The 12,805-nt window shown below is 31.1% G+C and overlaps 1 protein-coding gene across 1 annotated transcript; it reads left to right on the forward strand.

Annotated features, from left to right (window-relative positions):
* Positions 1-1,299: 1,299 nt before the first annotated feature.
* On the forward strand, positions 1,300-1,748 carry PADG_11686 (uncharacterized protein; the record flags this gene model as incomplete). Its single annotated transcript, XM_010761614.1, has 2 exons — positions 1,300-1,343; positions 1,532-1,748. The coding sequence occupies 2 exons, from the start codon at positions 1,300-1,302 to the stop codon at positions 1,746-1,748; spliced, it is 261 nt and encodes an 86-aa protein (XP_010759916.1).
* Between the last annotated feature and the right edge of the window lie 11,057 nt (positions 1,749-12,805).

Raw genomic sequence — 12,805 nt, forward strand, 5'->3', positions numbered from 1 at the left:
AAATAAGAGTGATTGATACATAGAATTATAACTGTTGATTAAATAAAAATGATTGATATATAAAATTATGACTGTTGATCACTTTCTATAACTGTCTCAAGATGAAGAAAGTGCTATTCACTGTCTCTGCAAGACAATATAACAAGATGAGTGCAACAATGCAGAAAACCTTAGCAGTAGAATAAACAACTGTCTTTCATCAGTGAATTCAGATGTTCAGAACAGAAGTCATCAAGTACATCAGAAATCAGAGATCTATCACTTTTATCTTTGCAGATTTTAGTCACTCAGTTGCAGAAGATGATTACTGCAATGAGAAAGTAATACTAAACATTATAAAGAAGCTTAAAGAGCTCAATATACAATTAAGAGAACAGAAGAACAGATTGACAGATCTCAATATGCAGTTAAAGAAGTGGAAGAACTAAGTGATGAATCTGAAATTTCAGCTCTGTATCTATGAGTCTCTTTTCAGTGAGTGAGAGAAGAAACTAATCACTCATGAGATTCACTCAGAGTGTGTTAGTGTCACTCACTTATTCATTATGAGACTGAGTCTGAGAGAAGTCAGTTAAGAAGTGTTGAGAGCAATAAGCTGTCTGTGAGAATTAATTTTGTATGTCAGAGTCAATCTAAAGCATAATAGAACTGCCAGTACAGAGTGTTACATATATGATGTGGAGAACAATAGAATAAGATGAAATAATTGATCTACTACTGAGAGATATGATCAATTCATATCTCTTATGACAGACATTTGAGATGAAATCATTATTTCTTTATATAGCAAGAAGCAGTCAGTGAGATTCTAAACAGCAGATCTTATACTTTACAATTCAGACAAAATAAATGTGATCACTTTTACATTATGATTAGAGTTCATGATAACTCTGAAAGAGAAGAGAGTGATTTTCAGAGTGATTTCTCTATGTCTTAAGAAGAGAACTTTGAAGTGACACAATGAGCTATTATCTGAATGCTGAAATGAGATGGTAGTTTCACTTATAGTAACAGTCAATAAACTACAGAGTGAGTTTCAGCTTTTAGAAGAAAAGATCTGAGATTAAGCTCAGAAATTATAATTTTCATTTAATAAGATAAGTGAGCTACTGCTTATCATCTACATTATTTACAAGATCACTCTTTTATGAGCAATAGTGATTTTCAATCAAATTATGATTAAACATTTGTTGTAAAAGAGATTGAAGAGTAGTCTAGCTATAATCACTTCTCTCATTTCAACAGAACATCTAGATAATTTTCACAGATGTATACATGATAACAAGCTGGCTGCTAGACATGTCTGAGGAGATTGACAACAGTAATTTCTTGAGTATGAGAGAGTGAGATACTAAATAAAAAATATATCTCTTATATTTTGTCAGTGTGATCAGCAGACTAAGCTGATCATTCAATCATAATAGCAGTATTAATTAAAAGCAGAAGCTAGCAAATCTAATCAGCAAACTAATCAGTAAGCTGAGTCAACTATCTAATTATAGCAGCTGCATTAGTTAAAAATGAAAGTCAGTAAAACTGATCTGATGACTTTACTCAAGTTCATACTTATCAAGCCTGCATCTACCTCAGCAGCAGAGCGCTTTACTTATGAGGGCTTGCACTATACTAATAGATACCTCAAGAAGACCAGCAATCATATCATGAATCAAGTGAAATTCAACATCATAGACCCATTATCAGATATGAAAGATGACTTTTCAAAGTCTGATAATGAGACAGAAAACTAAATGAGAAGATGAGCATTAAGAAACTCATCTCATCAGCAGAAGCTGCTGCAGCTTCTCTCTCAGAACATCTCATTTTTAATACAAAGACATATGTATTAGTCAATAGCATTTCAAAAAATGATCAAAAGATTATTAATAGTCTATATTATCTGTCATATATATTTTTATTCATTCAGATAATCACTCAGTGAAGAGAGTTGTTCATATATATGAATACTGATATCAGAATCTCAATGATGTGAAGATAATGAAGCTATTTTTCTTGCAGTATCTATCTATCTCTATGTCAAATAATCACAGTATTGAAATCAGAGACATTAGACATCTTCAATACATATATTAATTCAGATATTATTATATAAAATTAAAAGAGTTTTCTCTTTTTCATGAAGAGTGAACTTCATTTAGTAAAGCATTTAAATTGTAATATCATATTAGTCAATGATATTTTAGCATCTGCTAGTGTGAAAATCACCATGCAAGATCAAGTAGTGATATTTTTTGATTAATATTCTGTGTGAGCAAGAGCCTTCTGAGAGGTTGTTCAAATGAAAGAACAGAGATATTCATTAGAAAGAGTAAAAAAGATCAGTCAGATCAGATATTAATTCACAATTCACATCATTCAATCAATCATAATCAATCTAAATGAAGAAATTTCACTTTTTGTGTTTCATGCCAGGCTGTCTATGAATGTACTTTGAATGATAAAGCTGAGATTGAGAACTGACAAAAGATCAGTTATATTCACTGAGCTGCTGCAAGTTATAATCAATTTAGAAGCAACAGTGCTCTCATTTACTAATCTAAAAGTCACATCTGTCATTGTGTGATGCTGTCAAGTAGTGGGATATGCTTCTCTGATAGAGAAAATAAATCTTACTTACTGATCTAAAATTATTCACCTAGCTGCAACAGATGATGAAGGTGAAAACTCACTAATAGTTTCTGAAATAATAATAGAAAAATCTGTAGAGATGAATATATTTTTTTATATAAATCTGATAGAACAATCTGTAGTTCAATCAATAATCAATTATCATTATCATCTGTTTCAGCCTATGTTAAGATAGTTCACAGACAGCATGAAGATGTTATTATACTTCATGAATAAAGTCAACTTTTCAGAACTCAAGTAATGTGTCTATTCATTATTGAGATAAAATTAAGAGGCAATGAATCAGATTCTGAATTCATTTCTAAATGATGACAGAATTGAATAAGTTCTTTTTGAGAATAAAAATTCTATCACATCATCAGTGTTTATTGTGTAGAATAAAAGCAAGTCAAGAGTGATTGTCAATCTGAGAACAATCAACATGAGACTGATTCTGAACACATACTCACTATCAATTCAAAGAGACATTCTACAGTTACTAAGCAATTCTACTCTCTTATTCTCAATGAATATACAGCAAGGCTTTTTCCAGCAGCTGATTGAAAAGAGTGACTGATTTAAGATAACTTTTGTCATTTATTATTGTGAGTTAGAGTAATTCACAGTCATTATCATGAAATTGATGATCTCATCCAGGTTCTTTCAACAACAGATGAAGAAAATTCTGGTGCAATATCTCTGGCAATTCACACTCATGTATATGAATAATATAATCATATACTTGCAAGAACTGAATGAGCATCTCAAACATCTGAGCAGTATATTCACTGTATTGAAGAAGTCAGAGATAATAATGTCACTAAGAAAATACCACTTCCTCTATTTATTGATAGCTCTACTGAGATATCATATCATATGACTAAGCATATTCATGCAGAAGGAAAAGATAGAGATGATTAAGAATCTTGTATTCTTCAACTATGCATAACTAGCATTTGAAATAGTCAAACAAGCACTAATAGATATCTCAATGCAAGTCTATTCTGACTTCAAATGACTTTTTCTTCTATATGTAGATTTCAGTAAGCAAAGAGGTATTGAAGTTGCTCTACATCAGATGAGCATGAATGATGTTGAAAGACTCATTCTATTTCTTTCTCATTGATTAAATATGGTAGAAAAATGATACTAAGTGACAGAACTGAAATGTTTTAAGCTTATTTGAGTACTACAGAAGCTGTCTCAATACTTAAATGATGATTTCATCATGGTTACTGATCACATTGCACTGATATCTGCTCTATAGTCACTGGTAATGAGTCACTAAAGCAATCAACTGATGAATTAAGTGTTGATTCTGAGCTCATACTTATCATGAATAATAATTCACTATCACAAGAGTGTCTCATATATCAATGTTGATACTCTATTGGCTGAACAACTTGACTGATGATTCAGAGAATATTACTTTAAATAAATAAAAGAAGATCTGTCAGATCATCATCAACTAGACAGAGAAATATTCAGATATAAAGCTGGTAGATACATCTCCAGCAGATGTGTGTATGATATCTACTAGTCAGATGATGCTCACTAATAAGATTAAGAAGTAATTGCACAGAGAGCTTTCTTAGAATTCAACATTAAAGAAAATTTTCTACAAAATGAGTTAGAAGAATCAATATCATGCATTTACATTTCAAGATGAGTTTCTATATTTTAACATTGCTTGCCTCTGCACTCTCAAATTACTCATGTAGAATATCATTTAGATTTGTTATAATATAGCAAATTATTCAGATCTATATAAAACAGAGAAAATTATCTGTCAGTTATTTTTTCTACTACATATCTGAAGAAGAATTCTAGATCACATATTGTAGTACCTCAACTGTCAAGTGATTAAATCATTGAATCACATCTGTTAAAAAAGAGCACATTCAATTCCATCATTCAAAGAATCATTCAAGATGCTTTTTATCAAGTTCATCACTAATTTATCTATCAGTGATAGCTATGACACTATTCTGACTATGACTGATAAGTTCTTCAAGATAATTATTTTGATTGCTAGAAGAGAGAAGTGAAATATATTTTAATAAGTGAAAAACTTCAACAGCAAGATGATATGCTGTTAACAGTCATCACTGACAATTATATCTAATCAAGATCTGAAGTTTATCTCTCAATTCTGAAAAAGTCTATTCAGATTGATATGTATTAAGAGCTGAATAACAACTGTCTATAGTTCACAGTCAAATAATCAGAATAAGCATAGCAATCTAACTGTCAAGATTATGCTATAAACACCTCTAATGAGTAAATATAAAACAGATTAAAATATTCTACTTCTGCAGATAGAACAAATTCTTAACTCAATTACAGCTTATTTTATCTCAGTTTTATCATTTCAGCTTATGACAGAGATCAAATCACAGTGAGTGTTAATCACTGACAAAGAGAAAGATAGTACAGTGACAGAGTTCATAGCAGAGCATGAGACTCTGTGAAAAAAAGTTCTTGAGCAATATGCACTTGTTTAGATAACAATGACAGAAGTCTTCAATCATACTTATCAGCTGTCTGATCTTCACATAGAAAACTGAGCATTTCTTAACCTTGCTCAGAAAGTGTAGAAAGATTATATCTTGAAAAAATCATCAAAATTATCACTTCTACATATAGATCTGTTTCACATTCTTGAGAAAGTGTCTGATGTTGTTCTCTGACTGAAGCTATTATTTAGTTAATGAATACACCTCATAATCTCTATGATTCACCTGGAGAAGATAAATATAATAAAAGCAGACACTCATTACTCACAGTTTAAATCAATAATAGTCAATAATCAGTCACAATTTAAAGTTGAACAGATTATAAGAAAGTGAATCAATAATGAATAAATCTATCTTTAGATTAAATGAAAGAGATATGACAATCTTATCTAGAAACCCTTGGACAATCTTTCACAGGACTGCTCTGAGCTTATCAAGATCTTCATGGTAAAAAACTGTGCAGATGACTGCGCATTATGGTAACTGATAAAAGAAAACTCAAAATAGCATATCAAAGTAAATAGAGAAAAAGCATCTGAACCTCTTCTTTTGAACAGAGAAACTGTAATATTCTGCCTCTATTCTTCTGCCTCTTTCTATATTAGTATTTACTCTCTATTCACCCCTTCTGATACGTATGAGCAATTGAATAGATAGGATAAATCATGTTTAATTCTCTTCTAATAAGATGAGCGGACGCTCTGCTATATATACACATTATAATCACTCTATATAGTAGGAGTGATCGCATAGAATAGGAAATATTAAAAAGATTAAGACCTCTGAGTGGATTAGAGAGAGGAGAGGTGAATAGAGAGCAGATACTAATATAGAAAAAGGCAGAAGAATAGAGGCAGAATATTACAGTTCCTCTGTTTAAAAGAAGAGGTTCAGACACTCATATAAAGCAATGTCAAATAAAGAGGTGGGTAGAACTGGAGAGAGTGATCTGCTTTATTCATTTTGACTCATATGGTTTTTTGCCATGAAGGCCTTGATAAGCTCAAAGCAGTTCTGCAAGAGATTGCTCAAGAGTTTTTAGATAAGATAATTATATCTCTTCTATTTGATCTGAAGATAGGTTTTCTCATTGTTGATTTACTTTCTCATAATCTGTTCAACTTTGAATTGCAGCTGATTATCAACTATTACTGATTCAGACAGTAGAAGATGAGTGTTTGCTTCTGTTAAATTCATCTTTTCCAGGTGAATCATAGAGATTACAAAGTGTATTCATCAATCAGACAGTAGCTTCAGTTGAAGAACAACATCAGATACTTTCTCAAGAACACAGAATGGACTTATACATAGAGGTGATAATTTTGATGATCTCTTCAAGATATAATCTTTTTAAGCTTTCTGAGCAAGTTAAGAAATGCTCAATCTTCTATGTGAAGATTAGACAGCTGGTGAGCATGATTAAAGACTTCTACCATTCTTATCTGAACAAGTATGTATTACTTGAGAACTTCTTTTCACAGAGTTTCACACTCTGATATGAACTCTGTCACTATACCATCTTTCTCTCTGTTAGTAATTAGTATTCACTGTGATTTGATTTCTGTCATAAGCTGGAATGACAAAACTGAGATAGAATGAACTGTAACTGAGTTAAGAGTTCATTCTATCTGCAGAAGTAGAGTATTTCAACTCATCTTATATCTACTCACTAGAAGTGTTTGTAGCATGATCTTGACAGTTAGATTATTATACTCACTCTGATCATTTGACTGTAAATTGTAGACAATTGTTATTCAGCTTTTAATACTTATCAATCTGAACAGACATTTTCAGAAGTGAGAGGTGAACTTCAGATCTTGATCAGATATAATTATCAGTGATGATTGCCAACAGTATATCATCTTGCTGTAGAAGCTTTTCACTCATTAAAACATATTTCACTTCTTCCTCCCAGCAATCAAAATAATTGCTTTGAAGAACTTATCAGTCATAGTTAGAATAGTGTCATAACTATCACTGACAGATAAATCAGTGATGAAGTTGATAGAAAGCATTGTAAATAATTATTTAAATGATGGAATTGAATGTGCTCTTTTTTAACAAATGTGATTCAGTGATTTGATCATTTGACAGTTAAGATACTACAATATGTGATCTAGAATTCTTCTTCAGATATGCAGTAGAAAAAATGACTGATAGATAATCTTCTCTGCTTTATGCAGATTTAAATGATTTGCTATGTCATGACAAATCAGAATGATGTTCTGCATGAGCAATTTGAGAATACAGAGGCAGGCAATGTCAAAATATAGAAGCTCATCTTGAACTGTGAATGTATGATATTGATTCTTCTAACTCATCTTGTAGAAAATTTTCTTTAATATTGAATTCTAAGAAAGCTCTCTGTGCAATTACTTCTTAATCTCATTAGTGAGTATCATCTGACTAGTAGATATCATATACATATTTGCTGGAGATGCATCTTTCAGCTTCAAATTTGAATATCTCTTTGTCTGATTGACAATGATCTGACAAATCTTTTTTTATTTATTTAAAGTAATATTCTCTAAATTGTTGATCAAATTATGCAGCTGAAATAAAGTATCAATATTGACATGCAAGATGCTCTTGCAGTAGTGAATTGTCATCTATAACAAGTATGAGCTTAGAACCAACACTCAATTCATCAGTCAGTTACTTCAGTGGCTCATTACCAGTGACTGTAGAGTGAATATCAATGCAACATGATCAGTGATCACAGTGAAATCATCATCTAAGTATTAAGACAGCTTCTGTAGTACTCAAATAAGCTTAAAACATTTTAGTTCTGTCACTCAGTATTATTTTTCTATTGTATTTAATTAACAAAAAAAAATAGAATGAATTTTTCAACATTATCTGTGCTCATCTGATGTAGAGTGACTTTAATGCTCCTTTGCTTGCTAAAATCTATATATAGAATGAAAAGTCATTTGAAGTCAGAATAGACTCATATCAAAATATGTATTAATATCTGTTTGACTATCTCAAATGCTAGCTGTGCATCTATTATGAATCTTTTATACTTAATTGAATCTTCAAATCTGATTATCTTTATTTTTGCAGTATATGAAGTTTTTTGACTTTCACTACAGAGACTGTTTCTTAGAAGATGAGTTTTAAAAGTCTTCAATACTTCTATTTTATCAGCAAAGAAATCAACAAAATCACAGTAGTAAATAAAGATATTAATAACATTTTTTAGTTTACTTAGAGAGTTAGAGAATATGAGATTCTTAATTATCTCTATTTTTTTCTTCTGTGTGAATATATTCAGCTACTCAACATGGTGTCTCAGCAGAGCTACTGATGAATAGGCAAAGTGGTATTTTCTTAGTGATATTGTTATGTCGGACTTCTTTAACACAGTGAACACACCACTCAGATGTTTAAGATACTCATTCAGTTCTTACAAGTATATGATTATATTATTCACATACATGAGTATGAATTATCAAAGATATTGCATCAGAATTTCCTTTATCTGTTGTTGGAAGAACCTGGATAAGATTGTCAATTTCATAATGATGACTATGAATCACTTTAATCTATAATAAAAAATGACAAATATAATATTAAATCAATCACTCTTTTTAATTAGCTGCTGAAAAAAACCTTGCTGTATATTCATTGAGAAGAAGAGAGTAGAACTGCTCAGTGACTGCAAAATATTTCTCTAAGTTGACAGTGAATATACATTCAGAATCAATCATATATTAATCTTTCTCAGATTGATGATCATTTTTGACTTGCTTTTATTTCACATAATAAACACTGATGATATAATAGAATTCTTGTCCTTAAGAGAAACTTATTTAATTTTATCATTATTTAGAAATAAATTCAAAATTCAATTTATTGTCTTTTAATCTCATCTCAATAATAGATAGATATATTGCTTAAGTTTTAAAAAGTTAACTTCATTCATAAAGTGTAATGACAACTTTGTGCTGTCTGTGAACTGTCTCAATGTAGAATGAAACAGATAGTAGTGATAATTGATTGTCAATTGAACTACAGATCATTCTATCATATTCAAATAAGAGAATATATTCATCTCTACAGACTTTTCTACTACTGTTTCAGAGATTATTAGTGGGTATTCATCTTCATTATCTGTTATAACTAGGTGAATAATTTCAGATCAGTGAGTGAGATTTCTTTTCTCTATTAGAGAGGTGTATTTCACTACTTGACAGAATTGCACAGCAACAGATATGGCTTCTAGATTAGTGAATAGAAGCACTGTCACTTCTGAGTTAATTATAACTTGCAGCAACTCAGCAAATGTGGCTGATCTCTTATCAGTTCTCAATCTTGACTTCATCATTCAAAGTATATCTGTGAGCAATCTGGCATGAGATACAGAAAGTAGAATTTCTTCATCTAAATTGATTATGATTGATTGAGTGATGTGAATTGTAAATTACTATTTGATCTGACTGATCTTCTTTACTCTTTCTGATGAATGTCTCTATTTTTTCATTTGAACAACCTCTCAAAAGGCTCTTGCTCATATAGAATATCAATCAAAAAATATCACTACTTAATCTTACATGGTGATTTTCACACTAGTAGATGTTAAAATATCATTGACTAATATGATATTACAATCTAGATACTTTACTAAATGAAGTTTATTCTTTATAGAAAAGAAAGAACTCTTTTGATTCTATATAATAATATTTAAATTAATATATATATTGAAGATATCTGACTCTACATCAACATCTCTGATTCTAATACTGTGATTATCTGATATAGAGCTAGACAGATACTGTAGAAAAAATAACTTCACTATTTTCACATCAATAAGAGAGATTTCAGAACTGATATTCATACACATGAACAACTTTTCTCACTAAGTGATTATCTGAATGGATAAAAATATATATAATAAATAATATAGACTATTAATAATCTTTTAATTATTTTTTGAAATGCTATTGACTAATATATATATCTCTGTATTAAAAATGAGATGTTCTGAAAGAGAAGCTACTGCAGCTTCTGCTAATGAGATGAACTTTTTGATACTTATCTTCTTGTTTAGTTTTTTGCCTTGTCATTAAACTCTGAAAAATCATTCTTCAGATCTGATAACAGATCTACATTGTTGAATTCCACTTGATTTGTGATATGATCACTGATCTTCTTGAGGCATCTATTAGCATAGTATGAGCCTCCACAAGTAAAGCACTTTGCTGCTGAGATAGATGTGAGCTCGATGAGTGTGAGCTTAAGCAGAGCTATCAGATCAGTTTTGCTTACTTTTGTTTTCAGCTGACACAGCTGTCATGATCAGATGATTGACTCAGCTTGTTAATCAGTTTGCTGATCAGTTCTGCCAGCTTCTGCTTTTAATTAATGCTGCTGTTATGATTGAGCAGTCAGCTCAGTCTGTTAATCATACTGATGAAACATAAGATATCTATTCTCAGTCTGATATCTCACTCTCTCATACTCAAGAAGTTGCTATTGTTAATCTCCTCAGATGTATCTAGTAGTTGATTTGTTATTGTGTATATATCTGTAAAAATCATCTAGATGTTCTGTTGAGATGAGAAGAATAATCATAGCTAGACTACTCTTCAATTTCTCTTACAATAGACATTTAATCATGATTTGATCAGAAATTGCTACCACTCATAGAAGGATGATCTTGTAAGTGATATAGATAGTAAGAAGTAGCTTATTTATTTTGTCAAATAAGAATCATAATTTCTGAGCTTAGTTTCAGATCTTCTTTTCTGAAAGCTGAAACTTGCTCTGTAGCTTATTAACTATTATCACAAGTGAAACTGTCATCTCATTTCAGCATTTAAACAACAGCTTATTGTGTCATTTCAGAGTTTTTCTTTTAAAACATAGAGAAATCACTCTGAGAACTGTTATCTTCTTTTTCAGAGTTGTTATAAACTCTAATTGTGATGTAAAAGCAGTCACATCTATCTCATCTAAGTTGTAAAGCATGAGGTCTGCTGCTTAGAGCCTCACTGACTGCTTCTTGTCATATAAAGAGATAGCAATTTCATCTCAGATGCTTGTTATTGAGTGTGTGAATTGATCATATTTCTCAGCAATAGATCAGTTATCTTATCTTATTCTATTGTTCTTTATATCATATATATAATACTCTGTGCTAGCAGTTCTATTGTGCTTTAGATTGACTCTGATATGTAAAATCCACTCTTGCAGATGACTTATTGCTCTCAACACTTCTTGACTGACTTCTCTCAGATCTGATCTTATGATGAATAAGTGAATAATGCTGACACACTTTGAGCAGACCTCATGAGTGATTAATTTCTTCTCTCACTTATTGAGAAGAGACTCACAGATATAGAGTCAGAATTTCAGATCTGTCATTCAATTCTCTTAGTTCTTTAACTGCATTTCAAGATTTGTCAGTTTGTTCTCTTACTTTCTCAACTGTATATTGAGCTCTTTAAGCTTCTTTATGATATTCAATATTACTTTCTCATCACAGCAATCATTTTCTGCAACTAAGTGATCAAAATGTGCAAAGACAGAAGTGATAGATCTCTGATCTCTGACATACTTGATGACTTCTGTTCTGAACATCTGAATTCATCAGTAAAAGACAGCTATTCATTTTGCTACTGAGGTTTCCTGCATTATTGCACTTATTTTATTGTATTTCCTCACAAAGATAGTGAATAGCACTCTCTTCATCTTAAGACAATTATATGAGATAATCAACAGTCATATTTCTATGTATCAATTGCTTTTATTTCTTTACACTTCTGCAATTACTATTGCATACTTTTCTGTAAATGTTTGCATGTATTGATAGAAACTGCTGTAATAAATGTTCTTATCAGTATCTTGCTTCTTGGCAGTTAATCCAGCACTCTCTGATCTTGTTGAGAATTCAGAAGTCATCAGAATGACAAAAGCATTCAAATAATGAGAGTGTTTATCTTTGACATTTTATAAGATGATTAAAGCAGTTATTTAAAGTTGATCAAGTTCTGACTCAAAGAATGATACCACAGCTAACACTTTTTAGAGTGATTGGACTAGTGATTATGAACCAGAGCAACTAGTGATTATGATTTAGAGTGACTGATTTAGCAGATCTTAGACCTTGATTGATTTAGTGGATCTTGAACCTTGATTGATTCAGCAGATCTTGAATCTTTTAGAGAGACATGGACATACTACCAATTTGATGTATACAAGTAATTGAATAGATAGGATAAATCATGTCTAATTCTCTTCTAATAAGATGAGCAGATACCCTGCTATATATACACACTATAATCACTCTATATGATAGGAGTAATTGTATAGAATAGGAAATATAGGAAAGATTAGAGCCTCTGAGTGGATTAGAAAGAGGCAAATAAAGAGCAAATACTAATATAGGAAGGGGCGGAAGAATAGAGGTGGAACGCCACAAGACAACTAACAAGCTGGGATTGATCTGGTTTAAAGAGATATTAAATCAGCAAACTCAAGTTTGTATAATTGGCTGATATCAACTCTTGATCCTGGATGGACATGATAGTTATAGTGATCCTGAGTTTGATCAGTTTTTCACTGAGTATATGATTATTCCTCTCTATATTCCATCTCATTCCTCTCATCTTCTGCAGTCATTAGATGTGAGCTATTTCTCTCCCTTGAAGCAAGAGACA

Source organism: Paracoccidioides brasiliensis (assembly GCF_000150735.1).
Source record: "Paracoccidioides brasiliensis Pb18 unplaced genomic scaffold supercont2.4, whole genome shotgun sequence".
Classification (NCBI taxonomy): domain Eukaryota; kingdom Fungi; phylum Ascomycota; class Eurotiomycetes; order Onygenales; family Ajellomycetaceae; genus Paracoccidioides; species Paracoccidioides brasiliensis.